Genomic DNA, 18,265 nt, shown 5'->3' with positions numbered 1-18,265 from the left:
CCGTCACCTGTGGGCTGGAGGCAGGTGAAGCAGTGATGTTCGTGGGAGCAGGGCTGTTTACTGGGCATTGCCCCTTCTCTCTGCTGCTTTGCTCCCCAGTTAGCTCCCTGGGAGCTAAATGCTATTAGCACCCCTATTTACAGATGGGCGCATGGAGGCCCAGAGCCTGGGCCGTGTGTAGGCACACAGCACGTGGCTGGCAGTTGAAACAGTGGGACTTGTGATTCGGGGGTGTGGGGTGGGGTGGCTAGAGGCACGGCTCCGGGAGCTGTGTCTGCACCCCCACCCAGCATCCAGGTGGACCTCCGCAGCCTGACCATTCCTTCCTCTGCCTGTGTTTTATTCTTACTAGCGGAAGCTTGGTTAGCTTCCAAATAAAGAAGGCAGCTCCTGCCTTTTCTTTTTCTTCCCTTTTGCCTAACAAATTTGAATCTCGGGCATTCTGGCCCTGAGAACATGCTCTGTGAGTCAAGCTCAAGAAGGCCCTGGGGTTTTCGGTGCTGACCATATGGTACCAAGGAGGTAGGTGTGCGGGGCTCTCAGCTCTCGGGAGCTGGGCTTTCAGGCCACCTTTTATGCCCTCCTCCGTCCTTCCAACGTCTCTGTCTCTAACCTCTCCCTTTCCCTGGTGGCAGATTTCCTCTGCTGAGAAATCGGGCAGAGCAGCCGAGGGCAGTGATGTTTGCGCAGCCTGAGCAAAATGAAGTCACTGCAGCTGTGTCTTAGCACAGATCACTGGTGATCAAACTTGGCTGCCTCTGCTGGTCCTGATTCACAAAACTGAGCGGAATGTGACCCGCAGAGTCTTTTTTATACAATCGGGAGTCGGTTTTAAGTGTGGGCAGGAACTTAGACTTGACTCACTCTGGGCATTTCTTGTCTGGCATCCCCAGGACCTGACCTTACTGAAAATCACAGCGGTACCACCTCAGGCAAGTCAGGAACCCCTATTAACCTGCGGGTAACAGTATCTTCCTGCTTGGATTATTCTGAGGGCTCAGCACAGAGCCAGGCACTTACCAAAATGCTCGACAAACCGTAACTGTCATTTTTTGAAATTAGCAGAGGTACGCATTTGGAAGTGGAACTTTTCAAAATAATGTCTGCAGGATTTGTGAAATGGAACTTTTATTTATTTTTTTAAATTGGTTTTTTTTTAAGATTTTATTTATTTATTTATGCATGAAAGACACAGAGAGAGAGAGGCAGAGACACAGGCAGAGGGAGAAGCAGGCTCCATGCAGGGAGCCCGATGTGGGACTTGATTCTGGGACTCCAGGATCATGCCCTGGGCCAAAGGCAGGCGCTAAACCGCTGAGCCACCCAGGGATTCCCGAAATGGAACTTTTAAAAAGAGTTTCTGTACAAGCAGGTTAAGCATTACCTTCCCGTTGTGTTAGCACAATTCCTGGTCATAGATGTATTTTGGTTATTTGTGGTCTGTCCGCATCCACCAGACCGTAAGCCACATAGGGCGGGGACCTTTTTTTTCACCCCTTCATCCTTAGTACCCGGGACTGTGCTTGGCATGAAGCACAGACACAGTAAATATTTGTTGAATTAATAATAATAATTAAAAAAAACATGATCAGGAAATATCGTTAATTTTTTCATATCCTTAGTAAGCACCCTTTTTCATGTGTACTATAAGACCCAGACTGGCTCTTAATTATAAACTTCCAATTAAAGACTTGAATTAAGTTTCAGTAAATAACCACAGGCAAAACCCTCAGTTGCCATGACAACTCTCCTTTAGTTCCCATTTCCTGGACATGTGTTTACACTCCTTGGCATGACTTTAATAAACAATCTTGTTGATGAACACCCGTGCCCCCGCCCCGCACTGCCTCTGCAGCCTCGCCCCCACACCAGTCCCTGCTGCCTTGTTCCCTATACCCCAGTGAAGGACAGCAGAGTTCTCAAACTCACCGTGTTCTTACCTGTCTCTGATTCATGACACGTGCCCTTCCCTCTGCTGACTCCACATCCTCCCAGAGTCTGTGTCAGGACCCACTCCCCTAGAATGACTAAAGTAGAATGAATGAATGAGTTCCCTTTCTTATTCTGTTCTTCATTAATGTAATGAAGAACAATGTAATGGCATCATTCCTGTTCAGATTCACTCAATAAAAGGCAAAAACCTCAGAGGGAAAGATAGCTGAGATTCTCGACTCTTATTTGGCTTGAAAGAGCTTAATAACGTAAAGCTATCCATCTGACCGTCTGCGTGAGATTTTACAGAGTGAGGCTGATAAGACTTTAGTTTTGTATCCGCCGTATCTAAATCATATGCTTTGGAAGTGTCATTCTAGGGCCAGGCATTTCCTGACGCTCAGTTTGAGCACTAGAGATTAAAGACGGAAAGCAGGCAGTTTGGGGTGTGAAGTGTACAGCTTTTGTTTAAGCCCAAAGGTATGGCTTGTCTCCACCAGAGGTCTCCCATATTTTACTCTGATGTTTGAAGTATACTGAATTCCCACAAGCTAATTAAAAATCAGACTGCTGTGCCGGTAAGCATTCACTCTGTGAACTAATTTCTGCCAAACGGCCATAAATGTGTCCCCTGGTATGAAATTTAGACCTTCTTTCCCATCAGAAAAGAGGCATGTGGTTTAGTCCCAGCCTCTTCATTTGAGAGAGAGGAATACCGAGGGCCCACCCAGAAAGGTCAGTTGCCTCAACTGAGGCCCAGCAGCCTCTTAAGTGCCCAGCTGAGATTCTTCTTGTTCTCGGCCCGCTGTTCCCACCAAAACCTGCTGGCTCTTGCTGAGTTGAATTCAGAACAATCCTATGATTCCTAAGTGCCAAGCACTATTCTAGTATTTTATAAAAACTGCTTACTCCTCATAGAAATAGCATCCAGAGAAGGGACAGTGGTAGAGGGAGGGAACCAAGGGATAGGCAAGGAAAACACATACCATTCCAACCAAAATAATGCACAGCCTGGAAACCCCGAAGGATTAGAGGAAAATGGGAAGCTAGTGCTGGGCCAGGAAAGGTCAAAAAAGTATCAGAGGAGTCTGCAAGTCCTCTAGGAGGGGCAACAGCTTGATTCGGCCTGGGATGCCTAGCCACTTTCTGGGCTTCTTTCAGAAATCAGGTAAAATGTTGCCTCCTGCAGGAAGCCTTCCCTGACTCCTGGTCTGTGTTGATGCCCCTCATCTGGCTTTCCACATCCAGCCTTTCTTCCCCTGCCATCATCTTTGACAAATTATTTGTAACTGCCACCTCCTTGGTCTCCCCCACTGAGCAGGAACTCCCTGAGGGGCAAGTCTTCCCTTCTCTGTGGCCCCCTTTGTCAAGCACAGGATCTAGCAAGGATGAAAAGTGACCCTGAAGTGTTTGAATGAAAAGCCTGAGGCAGTGAAGGGGAAAGTGAGTATAAACAGTTCTATCTACAAAGCCATTTTTTTCTCTTCCACATCTAGCCTGGTTGGATGTTAGCAAGAAAGAACATTCCCCACCCAAGAAAGGCCTTGAAGGTCAAGCTCAGAGTCATTGACCAGAAGAGGCCCCTGCATGGATCCCCTCCCCCAGATGCTTTCTCTAGGGGTGTTAACGATATAACCCCCCCCCCCCCCCCAGGTTTCATACTTGGAGAAGATGCTCCAGCACATGTTCTCTGCCAGGAGGACCCTCCCTAGCCCAAGGAGAGAGAATCCCCTGGGCCAGGAGCTGCTCTCTAGGATACTCTCATGCAGTTTTCTGATGGAAGTATCCAGGGAAAGAGAAGATTTTGCCCCAGTCTTCAAGAACCTTCTCTCTGGGGGCAGGGGAGAAACATACACTCACACAGTGGCTCATAGAGAAAAAAAATCACAAGGCTTTCCTGTACCTCATCTCTTTTACTCCTCACAGGATCCCTGTGAAATAAGTGGTGAACCCATTTTTTAAATGAGGAGAAAACCTGAGGCTCAGAAAGTCACGCAGAGCAAGGATGTGTCTACCTCCTTCATCACTCCACGGGGATATGTAGTCCAGCCCCTGACACCTCGTCGCCACCAAGCAAATACTGGATGGAGAGGCAGGTGGAGGAGAGGCAGAGCCTTGATTGGAGCCCAGGTCAACCTGACCACATCCTGTGGAGGGGCCCAGAGCAGAGAAATGGTGGAGGGGGGCGGGGGGGGGGTACATGGACCCCTTCAGCAGCTGCCGGGCCGCCCAGTGGCAGGAAGCAGGGAGCCATACTGAAAGTCGAAAGTCGATTCTGTGTTAGTCTATCTTGCCTTGCATAGTATTCAAATCTTTTCTTGGAAATCTCAAGTATTCCATTCGGCTGCCCTCAGAGTTAGGTAACTTTATTTACTCATGCTAAACAGGGCCATTTTCAGAGAGGAAATTATGCAATGTGCTATGCAAATGTCGCATTCCGGGGAGAGCGGGTGTAGAGATAAGTGTGGTCACCAAGGCATTATAAAGATCAGATCACTGCCTCTGGTGGCAGCCTGTGTGTCACTTGATAAGAGGATATGCCATGCTCTACTTGGAATTGCTGCTTCATTTGGATTCTGTTTCTGGGAATTATACTTTCGCCAAGTTGTCTGTCTGTGAACTTTGTTTAGTACAAAGAAGGAACGGGGAATAAAGCTTCAGCAAGTTATAAGAAAGTCCTCGTGCGGACTGGAGCAGTCACAGGGAGCTGCCCCACACACGTCTGGACGGGAAGGAGTGAGGAACATTAAATTCTCACTCTTTGTTCTCCCAAGAACAAAGCCTCTTGAAATTCTCAAGGGGGGAAAAGATGAAGACATGTGATGGGTTTTCTTGGCCACTTTGTGAAAATAGGTCACATTATTTGACTAGACATGGCATGTGCTTTTCAAGAAAAGCAAGAGAAAGGAAGTAACCATGGAAAACCCCTCTTTTGGAAGGAGATGGAGCTGAGCCCACGCCCAGCACTGTCCTGTGGGCACCTGGGACAGAGGGCTGGCCTCCCCAAGCCTTAGGCTTCCATGTCTGAAAACAGCACCAGTACCTTCCCTCCAGTTGGTCACTTACAGTCAGCCAGACACTGACCCCAGCCAGACAATGACTGCCATTGCTTGAATAATTGCCAAATGAACACCTGACAGACCGACCTACCCATATCAACAAAGTCAGCTCTGACATAGCATCCTTGGTGGCCCCGGAACCCACAGGGTAGTGTCAGATTCTGCAAGGTTTAAGACTCGCTAGAGAGAGCACTCAGTCCACACCCGTCCTGTTAAATTCCTGCTGTTCAAACGCAGGAACCAAATAGATTTTTAACAGCGAGGAGATCCCGTAGTAATCACGCCAAGTGTGATCTACAGAAGGTCAGAGTGAATAATCACATTGCAGGCGCCGTTGCCTCCCTGGCCCTCAGTGTCATAGACAATGCTATGTGCTGGTGACTTTCCTGACAACCCTAGTACGTCGTATTTCCCCCCGCCCCCTACCACCGCCAACATTTTATTTTCAAAGAAGTCAAGCATACCACCAAGTTGAATGAATTATACAATAAACAGCCTTATGGTTGTATCTAACATCGACATTCTACTGCTAACATTTTATGCTACTTGATCATCAACCCTTTCTTTCCTTTTTTTTTTTTTTTTCCTTTGGTGCATTACAGTGTAAATTGCAGACCTCAGTACCCTTCTCCCTAAACACATTAGCCCGCACATCAGGAAACAGAGTTATAAAATCCTTTTATTACCCTGGTCTCCAGATGAAGCATCCGAAGCAAAGTCACGTGCCCAGAGTCAACACAACCAGAAAGTGGCAGAGCAACTCATTCTAGGATTTCTAGAAATCCTAGAGCCAGCCCTAGATCACAATCTCCCTGGGCCACTGGATCAGCACACGTCCTAATATCCATGTCCCTAAATACTCTTCCCCTTTGCAAATCCGAGGACCAGTATGTTTTTTCCCTTTCTTCTTGGAGGGACCTGACTCCTATGCCCAGCAGTAGAAATGTGCCAAGACTTGCTCTCCATCCAGGAAGCCTCGCACTTTACAACCGCCCCCAAGCTGTGCTGGGAAGGAAGGCTTTAGGGAGCTTCAAAGAAGACAAAGTAATTGATTGCTACTTGGAGCAGATAACCCATAAGCTGTCCATAGGTTGATGGAGAAATGGTTACTTAATTTTCTTCAAAGGATTGATCTGTCAGGAGAAGCAGCCAAACTAATTGAGTGTGCTTGTTCGCACCCTAAGTGGGAACAGTTGAGTCTCATTTCTGTTTGGATCAAAGAACGTCACGGGCCGTGCCTGGAGTCTCCCCGTAGCATGCATCAGGCTCGAGAAGGGCTGGGGTTGCTGATGAGAGGCCATCCTCCTTGGGTGGGCCCATAGAACTTACCTGGCCCTGGCCCCTGTCTCCCCAGGACTTTGTTACTTTGGTAGTGGATGTTGTTGGAGTAGTGACATTCAAGAAATGGATTGTGCCTTCCCACCAGGTTTCGCATTGACAGCCTCGCCCTGCTGCCGTCTGCCTCTTCCCCTCAGCCCCCTAGAGAGCCAAGCAGAGCCCCATGAGTCATCAGTCGCTTTCCATCCGTGCCTTACTGGCCAGTTATGGCCTCTCCCCTCAGTTGCATTGTGTCATCAGGAAGCCATGCCAGGCTGGCTCTCCTGGAGCCAGCATCAAAGCTTTATTCACTGCTATAGAGTACCTTCTGCGTCTCACACAGGCCAGTTCCCGGGTGTCGGACAGCTCCAAAGGGCTGCCATCTGTCTATGAGTCTGAAGGCTCCAGGAGCCCCTGGGTCAGCCTGCCTTGCTCTCCCTGTATCCCTGCTTCTGAACAGCCTGAGGGGAAACATGAATACCTAGGATGAATCTACCCTCCGTGCCAGGAAGAGGAACTCTCAAGGGTGGAAGAAAAACAGCTTTTCCCCAAGCTAGAGAAGGGCCTAGGTCTGCCACTTGAGGGGGCTCCCCCAAGTGCCCAGTGCGGGGGAAACTTAGGAAGTCCAGGAGCACACAGGCAGCTTTGAGAAGTCATCCACCGTGAGATCTACGGCCTACCTATTGAGAACTCGAGCCATTTGACTATCGCCCTGCCAGAGCCAGAGCCAGAGCCAAAGCCAGCCAGCACCCTGGATCCTCAAGAGCTAGCCCGGGTCAGGGTACCCCCTTCTCTGGGGAAAGAAGCATCAGTCCTCTCTCTGGCACCATCCAGATGACTAGAACCCAGGTTACAATCAACTTGTTCAGGTCACATGTTTGCTCTGGCTTCATATCTTGCCATGTCATTATCAGTTGTGTGTCCTTAGGACATTCCTTGCTGTCCCGAAATTGTGTCCTCTGCAGTCAGTGATCCCACCTTACAGGATCCCAGGAACGTGTCAAGTGGGAGCTCAGCACCTGGCATACAGAAGCACTCCATACAAGTTGTTATGGGGCCAGCAGCAGTCATAAAACTGCTGGAGGGAGGGGTCCCGTATCCAAAACCAAGCCCCGACAGTTTTTCAGTATGTGGCTGTAGAGAACCAAAGCCTGCTGTGACACCAGACCCCCACTGGACAGACCCATTAACTCCAGGGAGAGTCCATGATCTCGTCATCCTAGCTAGCTCTGCGAGGGCCCACAGGCCAGTGTAGTTCCCTTGCTAATCCCAGGCACACCTACAGATCCTGGAATAGAAAGCCAGCCCACTCTCGGACATACAGAGGGAGCAGACGCATGCATTCCTTGCAAAAGCAGTCATTTGACTTTCTGTGCATAAAGCAGTCCCAGTCTCCTGTCAGCTGTGAAGTCTCAGGATGGGGTGGTATTTAGAAATCCCAGGGTGGCCTGCCTTTCACAAGAAGTCTGGATACTCCACCTAAGCCCTTCCTGAAGTCTGGTTAATGGCATGTGCCTGGGAGACTTGGTAGTGTTACACACTTGCCAATCTAAACTCCAGCTGTGGTGATGTTCCAAGAATTGACCCTAAAGCACAAAGTATTGGATTTCAAAGCTATGGAAATTCAGCTGGCCTAGAAATCCCACCGTAAGTAAGGATAAAGACTTCGCTTCTAAGTGCATTTGGAGCCACCAACGCCAAGAATTAAATTACGGTATTGGCATCCATATTTTATCATGAAGGGATTATTTAAATACAGCGAAAGTCAATCAGCCCCGTTTATCGCTCCGTAATGAGCTATAGCCTGTCAGAGGGAGCCATGCAGGAAGGCTCAGCCCGGGGGCTGAAAGGACACTGGTTGGGAAGTCCTCTGCCTCTACATGGGAGGACCTGAAGACAGTAGCATCCCTCCATCTCGTTGACAGATACTTTTTCAGTGCCTGCCGCTACCCAGAACCCCTGGGGGGGGGGGGCGGCCAGCAGTGAAGAGACTGGCTGGGGCCCTCCTTTCTCAGGCCTTAACATCTAGAGAGGGGGGAGGCCTCAACCAGGAAGGAAACGGTAAACGGGATTTGGGGGACTGGCAGGCATTGGGACGCAGTCAGGGGTGAGTCACATTGATGTGGTTGAGAGAGATGGGGTGGGTGGGACAACCACGGATGAGGGGTCAGGGCGGGGGCCCCTAGGAGAGGCCATAGGCCTGTGTAGCTCACCTACCTATGACTCCACAGGAGTTCTGAGAAACAACCAAAACCTATGAATCATTTTCCCACTCTGAAGAGCCTTGCTTGCTCTAGAGCCTATGCTCAGAAAGCATGACTTTGTCCTGGGAAGAAGGGCTCTGAGTAGAGTCATGGCTCTGGAAAGTTAGGGTGCTGCCAAGCTCCAGCCACTGCTGGTGAGGGCCACACAGCTTGTGTCCGGGACGCACTCTGGGCACTGCAGGTGGTATGGCTCCAGGCCTCCCTCCAGTCCACTTGATGGCCCTGCCAGTGCTTGGACCTCAGGTTCATAAGGGAGGAACTCAGGACCCAGAGAAGGAAGTGGCTTAAGGGTCACATAGTTACTGCCAGAGCTGGAATTTAAACCCAGGTCTCTCACAGCTCCAAGCCCAAGATGCTTTTACCGCATCTGCACTTAGTGGTGAGGTGGCTCCTTCATGCTTGTTCCTTGTCTTCTCTCTCTTGACGCCTTAAACTTCCATTGGAAAATGGCTACCTTTCCTTTCCCTTCATCCTGCAAAACACTGCAGAAACTTTCCTCTTTGAAGATGGCCAGCCTTGATCTCTTTCTCCAGACTAGTCTTCCATGACATGTTATATATGTGCATATATATATATATATATGTGGTTATATATATATATTTGGTGGCACTTGAAGAATTTAGCATTTTAGGTATGATTGGGTACAACACTAAATTACAATAAATCACAATGATCACTTTTGCAATTCTCAATTGCTGAGTAAAATCTACCCTAAAATGTAGTGCCTTAGAACATCTAGAGTCATTCATTTTGCTCACAGGTCTATCATTTGCCCAATGGGGCTCAGCAGCACATCTCTGCTCCATGTAGCATCACCTGGGGACTGGCAAGTTGGGCCAAAGGTGTTGCTTTGTCCCTGCAAAGTGTCTCCATGGCTCCTTGGGCTTCCGTACAGCATGGTAGGTAGGTCAGTTCTAAGAACATTTGCTGACTTGCCTCAGAAACCACATAGGATCACATTGACTATAGTCTGTTGGTCCAGACAATCACACAGGCCTACCAAGTTTCCAGGAGGAAGGACCCTGGCACTTGATGGACAGAAGGCCACGGTCACACTGTAAGAAGAGTGCATAAGGTGGGGGATACCAGTGTGGCCATCTTTGGGAAGAGTGGTCCATAAGAAAACCAGTTTCAGTGCCCCTCTGATCCTTTCAATTACATCAGGGAGGTCTCAGATTGGCTCTGGTTTGTCTTAGAACTTCTCTAACTCTTGGTTCTCTCTTATCAAAAGAATTGGCTTTCGCTACAGTTTATTTTAAAAAAAAATTTTTTTTAAGATTTTATTTACTTCAGACAGCACAAGTGGCGGGGGGGAGGCAGAGGGAGATGTAGACTTCCCACCAAGTAGGGAGCCCAACATGGGGCTCCATCCCAGGACCATGACCTGAGCCAAAAGACGCTCGCTCAACTGACTGAACCACCCAGGCACCCCTCAGCCACAGTTTAATTAAAGGATCTTTTTAATCTGTTTTTGTGGTCACTGTATTTATAGTAAATCTAGTTTTTCATTCATGGTAATGATATGACTTTTTTTTTAAGTAAATTTATTTTAGCAAAATGTGAGTGCTTTCAAGAGGAGAAGTAAGCACAAGCCCTACTTTGCTGCTATAGATCTACTCTCTCATGGGCGTACAAATAAGGCAGTTCCTTCGTCTCATGCAGCAAAAGCTTATAAACAGCCTGAGTGGCCATCAGCTGGAGAGCTGCTCAGTCACTGAGAGTCAGCCCTCCAGTGGGAGAGAGTGCAGCTGTGACCAAGAGTGAGGGGGATCTGTGTGCAAGTGTAGCACTGAAGTACATGGTTGTGTGGCACTAAGGTACATGGTTATGTGGCAAAAGCACAAGGCAGAACGTGTGGCATGCTACCCTTTGTGACAAACAAGGTGGGGGGAGTGAGTGTACATACACTTGGAAATACATGGGATAGATGCTAAGAAACTGGGATGGGGGTAGGGGGAAACAACAGGGGAGACTTATCACCCACTGTAAAAAATGTCACACCTTTTAATTTGTTCATTTTAAAGGTTTTATTTATTTGAGAGAGAATGCAGCAGGGGGAGCAGCAGAGGTAGAGGGAGAAGCAGACTCCTTGCTGAGCAGGGAGCACGATGCAAGGCTCTATCCAGGACCCTGAGATCATAACCCAAGCTGAAGGCAGATGCTTAACTCGGTGGCTAAGCGCCCCTGGCACCCCCACACCTTTTTAAATGGGAACATAGGCATGTGTTGTACATTAAAAGAGAATGATAATCTAAATATTTTCAAATAAAACAAAATGGCACGTCTTCTCCCTTTCAAATAAACAAAAGGCAGTGCTGGGGAGGGAGTAGGAGGGACATGTCCTCTCTCCTTGGAGTGAGGCTCCCCTGGGAGGCGTGCCACGCCTCCAGGGTCCCGAGGTGTGATGGAGACATCTGTCCTCCCACCTGCTCTGCCTATAAGGTATGGTTGCTCCCCAGTTGGAGACTTGGCCTGCACCGTGTTCTGTGGTCCTGAGCCCCTTGAGGCTCTTCTCAGTCAGCTCCCAAAGACACCTGACCCCCACAGGTCTGCCAAACCCACTGCCAGAGCCGTGCACGCCTGTGTACCAAGACGTGCTGTTAGACCCAGCTTCTTGTCATTGCCCTGTTCATGATGATTGTCACTGCCTTCCAGGTTAGGCAGAGCTGGCTAGCGAACAGCTCAGCCTGGTGCTGCTTCCCAGCCCCGCTGGGCCCCAGAAGGTCTCGAGGCCATTTGTGTAGGAACGTGGAGATTCACTTTTCTCTTTGTTGAATTTTAAGCACACAGATGACATACCTCTTTTTCCTTTGAAAAATCAGAACATAGCATTTAAACTCATGATCATGCCTGGATGGCTCAGATGGTTAAGCATCTGCCTTTGGGTCCTCATCTCAGGTCCTGCATTGGGCTCCCTGCTCAACGAGGAGTCTGCTTGTCCCTCCCCTCTCCCCCTGCTTGTGCTCTCTCTCAAATAAATTAAAAAAACATTTTAAGTTAAAAAATAAACTCGTGACCTTGACCACCCCCCACACACATACCCTTACTCCCACCTCATCCCCTCCAAAAAAACAATCATTATGTGCCTTGCCAGATGTTTTCTTAACTGTCTCTTTTACGCCCACATGTGGAACCCATAGAAAATACACAGCATAGTTCTCTGAGGCTTGATTTTACACAAATTGTGTTCTACTGTGCGTGTCATTTACTGCAACTTGCTTTTTCTGCTCCACGGTATGTTCTTGAGGCTTAACTGTGTTGAAATAGCCAAGGATCTAAGTCCATCCTTGTCACTGGTTTTGCACTGAATGGGCATATGCGTTTTTTTAGGCTTTCCCTTGTGGGAGATTTGGGTCCCTTAGACCCGAATCCTGTCAACATCCTTGTTCACATCTCTTGGCCCCCATGTCTGTTTTTTTTTGGGAACGTACCAATTGCCAGGTCATATAGTGTGAAAGTTCCAGTTTAAATAAACAATGCTATTTTGCCCTTCAAAGTGGCTGTGTTAACTTACTCTCCTACTAGCAGTGTTTGAGAATGTCCGTTTCTCTGTGTCCTCATCAACACCTTTTTCCCAGTCAATAGGTAGAAGGTAGGATCTTGTTTAAATTTTTTCCTGTTTTCTTGTGAAGTTGAGCACCCCTGTGTGTGTTCATTGGCTGTCCCCATTCCCTTGTCTGTGAATAGCCTGTGGGAGTCATTCACATTCATTGCAGAATCTTTTGGCTCTTAGAGATACTTTCTAATAGTTTCACTGAGTCTGTAAAATCATTTGTTTTATATGGGTTAAGCTTCAGTTTTGATGTGATCATGTTACCGGTCTCGTGTTTATATTTTTTTTGTATGTGTTGATTCTTTTCATTTTTTTTTTAAGATTTTATTTATTCATGAGAAAGAGAGAGAGGTAGGGACATAGGTAGAGGGAGAAGCAGGCTTCCCATGGGGAGCCTGATGTGGGACTCTATCCCAGGACCCAGGATCACGCCCTGAGCTAAAGGCAGATGCTCAACCACTGAGCCACCCAGGTGCCCTTACTTACTTTTAAAGACCTTACTTACTTACTTTTAAAGACCTTAAGGTCACATGGATGTTCTCCTAAATTGTCTTCTGGCAATTTTCTGTAAAGTTTTAAACTGGAATCCTAGGCCCTACCCCTTTTAATGTGAAGTTGGTGAGGGTGGGACCCAGCCGATGGAGATGGGCAGCGGGATCTGGGAAAGGCCAGCGCATAGGCCACAGGCTACTCCTAGGAGTCAGTCATGGAGGCTTCTGAGGCCGTCCCGCCCTGAAGGTTTTCCTCTTGTCCTAGTACCTCAGCACTGGCATGGCTCCTCCGTCTTGGAGCAAAATCCAGGGCACCAGCAGGCATAGGACTAGACTGGGTAGGCCTGGTTGCCTGTTCGTCAACCCTCCGCTGGGTCATCCTCCACCCAAGACACCGTGGCCATCCAGAGATGAGCACACAGCCCCCGTCCCCAGGCCTCCAGATGGAAATGCCCATAGCCACTGTGGGAGCAGCCGAAGGTGAGGAAGGAGTTCCCCGAGACAACACCGAGAAGCCCACAGATGAGCCCCCCCAGTATTCCCTGTTCTCCCTTGAGGAAGCCTACTTTGTTTCTCCTTAACTGCTGGAAAGCTTCTGAAAAGCCAGAGAGGCTCCCTCACTGCAAAGGTCCTGGCTCCCTGGGGACACTTGCCTTTTAGTTTTCTTATGAAATCTCTCATGGGGGTTTGATGTCTCAATTGCATTTCTGAAAGTTGTTCCGCTTTGGGGTTTTGTCCTTCCTTTTTTGTTCTTAGTGACAGAGAGGGTGGGTCTTCCCTCCCCGCCTCCCCCCCCACCCCCAAGCCCTTAAGCTCCCTAGGCTTTATGAGAGGGTTGCCTTCCTGCAGACCCTACTGTCAGAACAAATCCCATTGACACCGACACCTGACACCCACCCACGGCTTTCTTGCTTTCTGGTCACATTCACAGGGGCATTGTCTTCTGTAAATGTAGAGAAGAAATCCTAGGAGCCTGCTTAGAGAGGGGAAGGGGAGGAGAGAGGAGAGAAAGGGGAAAAGGAAAAGAAAAAGCATCCTTGATAGTTTTGTTTTCTATTTAGAAAGGTAAAGATTGCCATTAAGAAAAAAGCTTTAAGTACTGAGTCAAGAAAACAAACTGCGTGCCACAGAGAACAAGCTGGTAAGAATGAGTAGGCTGGCTTCACTTCTGAATACGGAGGGCTACTTGTCTTCCAGTAGGGCACTCATTGGACATGCTGGATGACATAATTTTTGGAAATCGTTTAAGGTACTTGGCTGGGTTGTTGGGAAGGGGAGGAAGATTCCTGCCACAGAATAAGAAGAAAGTACCACCCGGAGAGTTAATCCTGCCCAGTGCTGGTGTTTGCCTCTGGGGCTGCTGGCCTTGAAGCCCTTTAAAGCCCCAAACAGATTAGCTTTCAGAGGGTTAGACCGAGCTGTATTTGAGGAGGTAGTGCTGAGAGAGGAGGGAGACTTGCCTATCCTCTGTAGATCTGAAGGCAAAAGTAAAAAGGGCAGGGGTGGGGGTGGGGGGTGTCCTTGGGGACTACTGAGCCCAAGTCTGTCATCACCTGTGTTTGGAGCAGGATTTCTACCTTCTGTGTTACCTTCCCTCCCCTCCCCCACCCCATCCCCTGTACATTTAAGCCAAATATTTGGTTACAGCGCTAGAGAACTCACTGGGGTGACACAGGTGTCTCACACCCAGTGCAGTAATGCACAGCTGTAAATTTGCTAAAATTCCTACACCTGTACACCTAAAAATGGGTGCATCAACTATAACTCTAAAGCTGCTTCAGAAAAAAAGCCCACCTACCATTCTTCTAATCAGAAAGTTCTTCTAATGTTTCAGTTTTATTTTCTGCACTTGTATTTTCTTTGTAAGGGACACTTTTTTTTTTTTAATATAGCAAAATCAGAATAATACAGTTTTTATCCTTTTTCATTGCAAATTTCAATGTCTCTTCCAAGGTCATTGCAGTTACTGGTAAATAGGATTTTTTTAACTTAGATTTTTCATACATCATTTTTTAAAAAGATTTTTAAAATTTATTTTAAAGAAAGAGAAAGAGTGCACTCAAATGGGAAGGAGCAGGAGGAGAGAATCTTCAAGCAGACTCCCTGCTGAGCACAGAGCCCAGTACGGTGCAGGGCTCAACCCCAGGACCCAGACATCATAACCTGAACCGGAATCAAACTTCAGCTGTTTAACTGACTGAGCACCCATAAAAGATTTTATTTTTAAGTAATCCCTACACCCAACATGAGGCTCAAACTTAAAACCCTGAGATCAAGAGTCACATGCTCCACTGACTGAGCAAGCCAGGTGCCCTGAATTTTTAATCTATACTTCAAAAATACATTTTTTTTCTCAAAGATTTTATTTATTTATTCATGAGAGACATAGAGAGAGGCAGAGACACAGGCAGAGGGAGAAGCAGGCTCCGTGCAGGGAACCCGACATGGGACTTGATCCTGGGTCTCCAGGATCATGCCCTGGGCCGAAGGCAGGTGCCAAACGCTGAGCCCCCCAGAAATCCCCCAAAAGTACATCTTGAGTACCTTCTCATTTTAAAATAATTTCAAGGAATACATTGGTATATGATCCAAAAATTTAAGGTCTCCCATTGACATACCCACACCACACATGCACTCCCACCATCCCATTTAGTGTCAGGAGTGAGTATCAATTCTCACTTCCCTTTCCTTCGGCAACCTCTGTTCACAATTTGGTTAAACATAATTTTTAAATGGGTATATAATTTTACATTTGATAGGGGAAAATCATAATTTTTTCCCTATTTGGGGATATTTAGGTTGTTCCCTGTTTTGGTTTTCTTTCTTTCTTTTTTTTTCTTTTTAAACATGGAACAGAGGATTCCATTGGAGGAAATACAGAGCAGACCATAGATTTAGTGGTCCCATGTTACTCTGGTGATGTCAAAGCCATCAAGGACAGGTCCTAAATTAGGTATCGAATGTGGGCATAATTTCCAAGTAAGAAAAGGGGCCTGGCATACAGGGAGGATTCTATGTTAAATGTTTTACCAATCTGTTCTCATGTAAAGCACCAAACATCTCAAGAGAAGAGAGATTATTCCCATTTTATAGACGGAAAACTGTGGTTCATAGGGGCCATGTGCCTTGCCCAAGATCATACACCAACTAGTACAAAGCTTGGCTCAAAGCTGCCAGACGCCAGATTGGAATCTTGGTGGTTCTGTAACCAAGCAGGGGACTCTTGTTTTCCTGTCTTTGCTTAATTTAGGCGCACACTGTCATAACTGTCAACCACCATTTGTCTACAAGGAAGCACTGAAATGTTACAGGGATTCTCCATTTGTTTTTTGTTTGTTTGTTTTTTGTTTTTTTAGCTACAGCTTGAGTGCTTCATGTGCAGTAAACATTGTACTAATGTTTTATGTACTATATTCAGTTATCACTTTGAGAGGGGTATGCGTTATCCTCATTTTTCAGATAAGGAATATGAAGCCCAAAAAGGTTTAAAAAAAAAAAAGTCCCATATGACTCAGAGAAGGGACTCGGTCCCAGGTGTGTGTGACTCCAAGCCTGGGCTCTGGCCAAATTCTGCTGCCCAAGAGAACACAAGTCTGCCTGAGGGCCTGTCTCCATCAGGCTGGGTCACCAGACCGAGCCTCATTTTGTTCTCCCTCTCCTTCTCCCCAGACAACAGTGACCTGATCGCGTGCACGGTGATCACCAAGGATGGCGGCATGGTCCAGCGATTCCTGGCTGTTGACATTTACCAGATGAGTTTAGTGGAACCCGATGTGTCCAGGCTTGGCTGGGGAGTGGTCAAGTTTGCAGGCCTCCTGCAGGTATGATGGCCAAGGACTCTGGAAGCTGTTCTTGGTTGGCTTCCACACACACACACACACACACACACACAGGAATCATCTCTATGGTTAATTTTTGAGGATACAAAGAATACGTGGAGAGATTATGATTGAAAAAAGTTAAAATACTGCACAGATAAGGGTCAAGTGTGCTTTGACCCAAACCCTCAGTTCTTAAACTTTCTCCTGCATTGTCACTATGGTCCTTCTGGAGCTGGTGCTCTGCCAAATGCACATATAAATACAACTACATGTACTGTTTATAAACATTGTGTACACATACTTGAGAGGGTGTGTGTGTATGTGTGTTATAGTGTCACATTGAATGTATTCTAAACTTTTTTTTTTCCACTCAGTATATGTCTTGGAGCTTACGTGTTAGTATATGCAGACTTACTAGTATTCTTTATTTATTTATTACTACTAGTGCCCTGTGGCTGGGGCCAGCTTTTTACTTTACACACAGTGCTGCCATGAACAGAATTGTCCTTAGTTCTTGAGCAAGGGATTCCCTAGGCGGCTATTGCAGTGTTCATAACTGCTGCCAGATTCTTCTCTAAAGGGATTGTTGCCACCAGCAATGTATGAGTCCCCTTGTCCTCACCCCCTTTCTAGCAGAGATGGACTCTAAATTGCCAAACACCAAGTCAGGACCTGGGTTTTTCTTAATGTGTGTCTGTCTGATGGGCGACTAATGCCAGCTCATCAACTGAACAAAGCAAAGAACTGGAAGTGCTGAAGACAGCTTTCCAGCTCCTATCCCCTGTCAGATACACACACATACCCTCCCCGCCCCCATCCAGTCCCTGAGCATCCAGCCAACTCTTCCTGGCCTGAGGCCTGCCCTGCTCTGAGGCAGCCCGTTTCCCTGCTGGGCAGCCTCTGGTTGCTGGCAAGGTCTGGCTCAGGCCAACCCACGTCCACCTCTGCACAGTGAGACCTGCTGGCCGCATCCTACTCTCTGAGGGAGCCACCGACGTGTTTGAAGATACAACCTTTTCCCCCACTCCCTTCCTTTTTCATCCACGTCTTTCCATTTAAAAAAATCTCTTTTACAGAGGGTGATGTGAGAGACAGTATGAAGAATCCTTCATTTAAAAAAAAAAAAGACTTCCATGTAAGAGGTTGTCCATTAGGAGACTTACTGCTTCTTATTTATCTAGACTTAGGATCAATTTCCTTTAGAATTTAGTGTCAGAAAAAAAAAAAAAAAAAAAAAAAAAAAGAATTTAGTGTCAGGAGAGTGTTTTTCTCCCTCAAAGGATTAATACATGTCCTCCATCAGACAATGAAAGGCCCATAAACCTTTCCTTTTGGTCGACTTCCAGTAGTTACTATTTATTTGTCAGGCCGTTACTGTGTGCCAGGTTCTCCACTTTAAATGTGTAGTAGCTCATTTAATCCCCACTGCAGCCTTCCGAGGCAGATATTCTTTCCAAAGAGCCCGTGCCAGATTTAACACCTACAAACAGCAACCATCTCACCTTGAAAGTCTTTTTAGCATTTTCCCCACCTCCTGTAGCACATCCGACTTCCACATCTACCTCCTATCTCATGCCTTTATCGTGTGACACCTCAAACTCTTGTGGGAAGCAGATTCTTTACATAGAATCCATCCCAAGGTTTTAGATGAGATCTGTCCTTAGCTCACTTGCTGTGCGTGAGTTTTCTTCTGCATCTTTCAAATGCAGCTTTCTTCACATGCCTGCCAAAGGGTCCTCCCTGTCCCTTTCCCAGGGCTAGTATTTTCCTTTAGGGACTGGATGGGTACCAGGATGCCCCCTTCTTAAGAGAAGCCAGGAGGAAGCTG

General features: G+C 47.3%; 1 protein-coding gene across 9 annotated transcripts in view; it reads left to right on the top strand.

Annotated features, from left to right (window-relative positions):
- The window catches only part of CLEC16A (C-type lectin domain containing 16A), a 196,139-nt gene that overhangs the window by 124,302 nt on the left and 53,572 nt on the right, over positions 1 to 18,265 (top strand). For all 9 annotated transcript variants that reach the window (XR_012000645.1, XR_012000644.1, XM_072753856.1 and 6 more), the window contains exon 19: positions 16,286 to 16,437. Coding sequence is in view for 7 of the 9 variants with exons in the window: in XM_072753856.1 (XP_072609957.1) it covers positions 16,286 to 16,437 (152 nt within the window). In the remaining 2 variants the exon portion in view is untranslated. The remainder of the gene's footprint in view (positions 1 to 16,285; positions 16,438 to 18,265) is intronic.

This window comes from Vulpes vulpes, chromosome 3 (genome assembly GCF_048418805.1).
Source record: "Vulpes vulpes isolate BD-2025 chromosome 3, VulVul3, whole genome shotgun sequence".
Lineage (NCBI taxonomy): Eukaryota > Metazoa > Chordata > Mammalia > Carnivora > Canidae > Vulpes > Vulpes vulpes.
The sequence above is the reverse complement of the archived record's forward strand: the minus strand, read 5'-3'. Positions and strand labels throughout refer to the sequence as shown.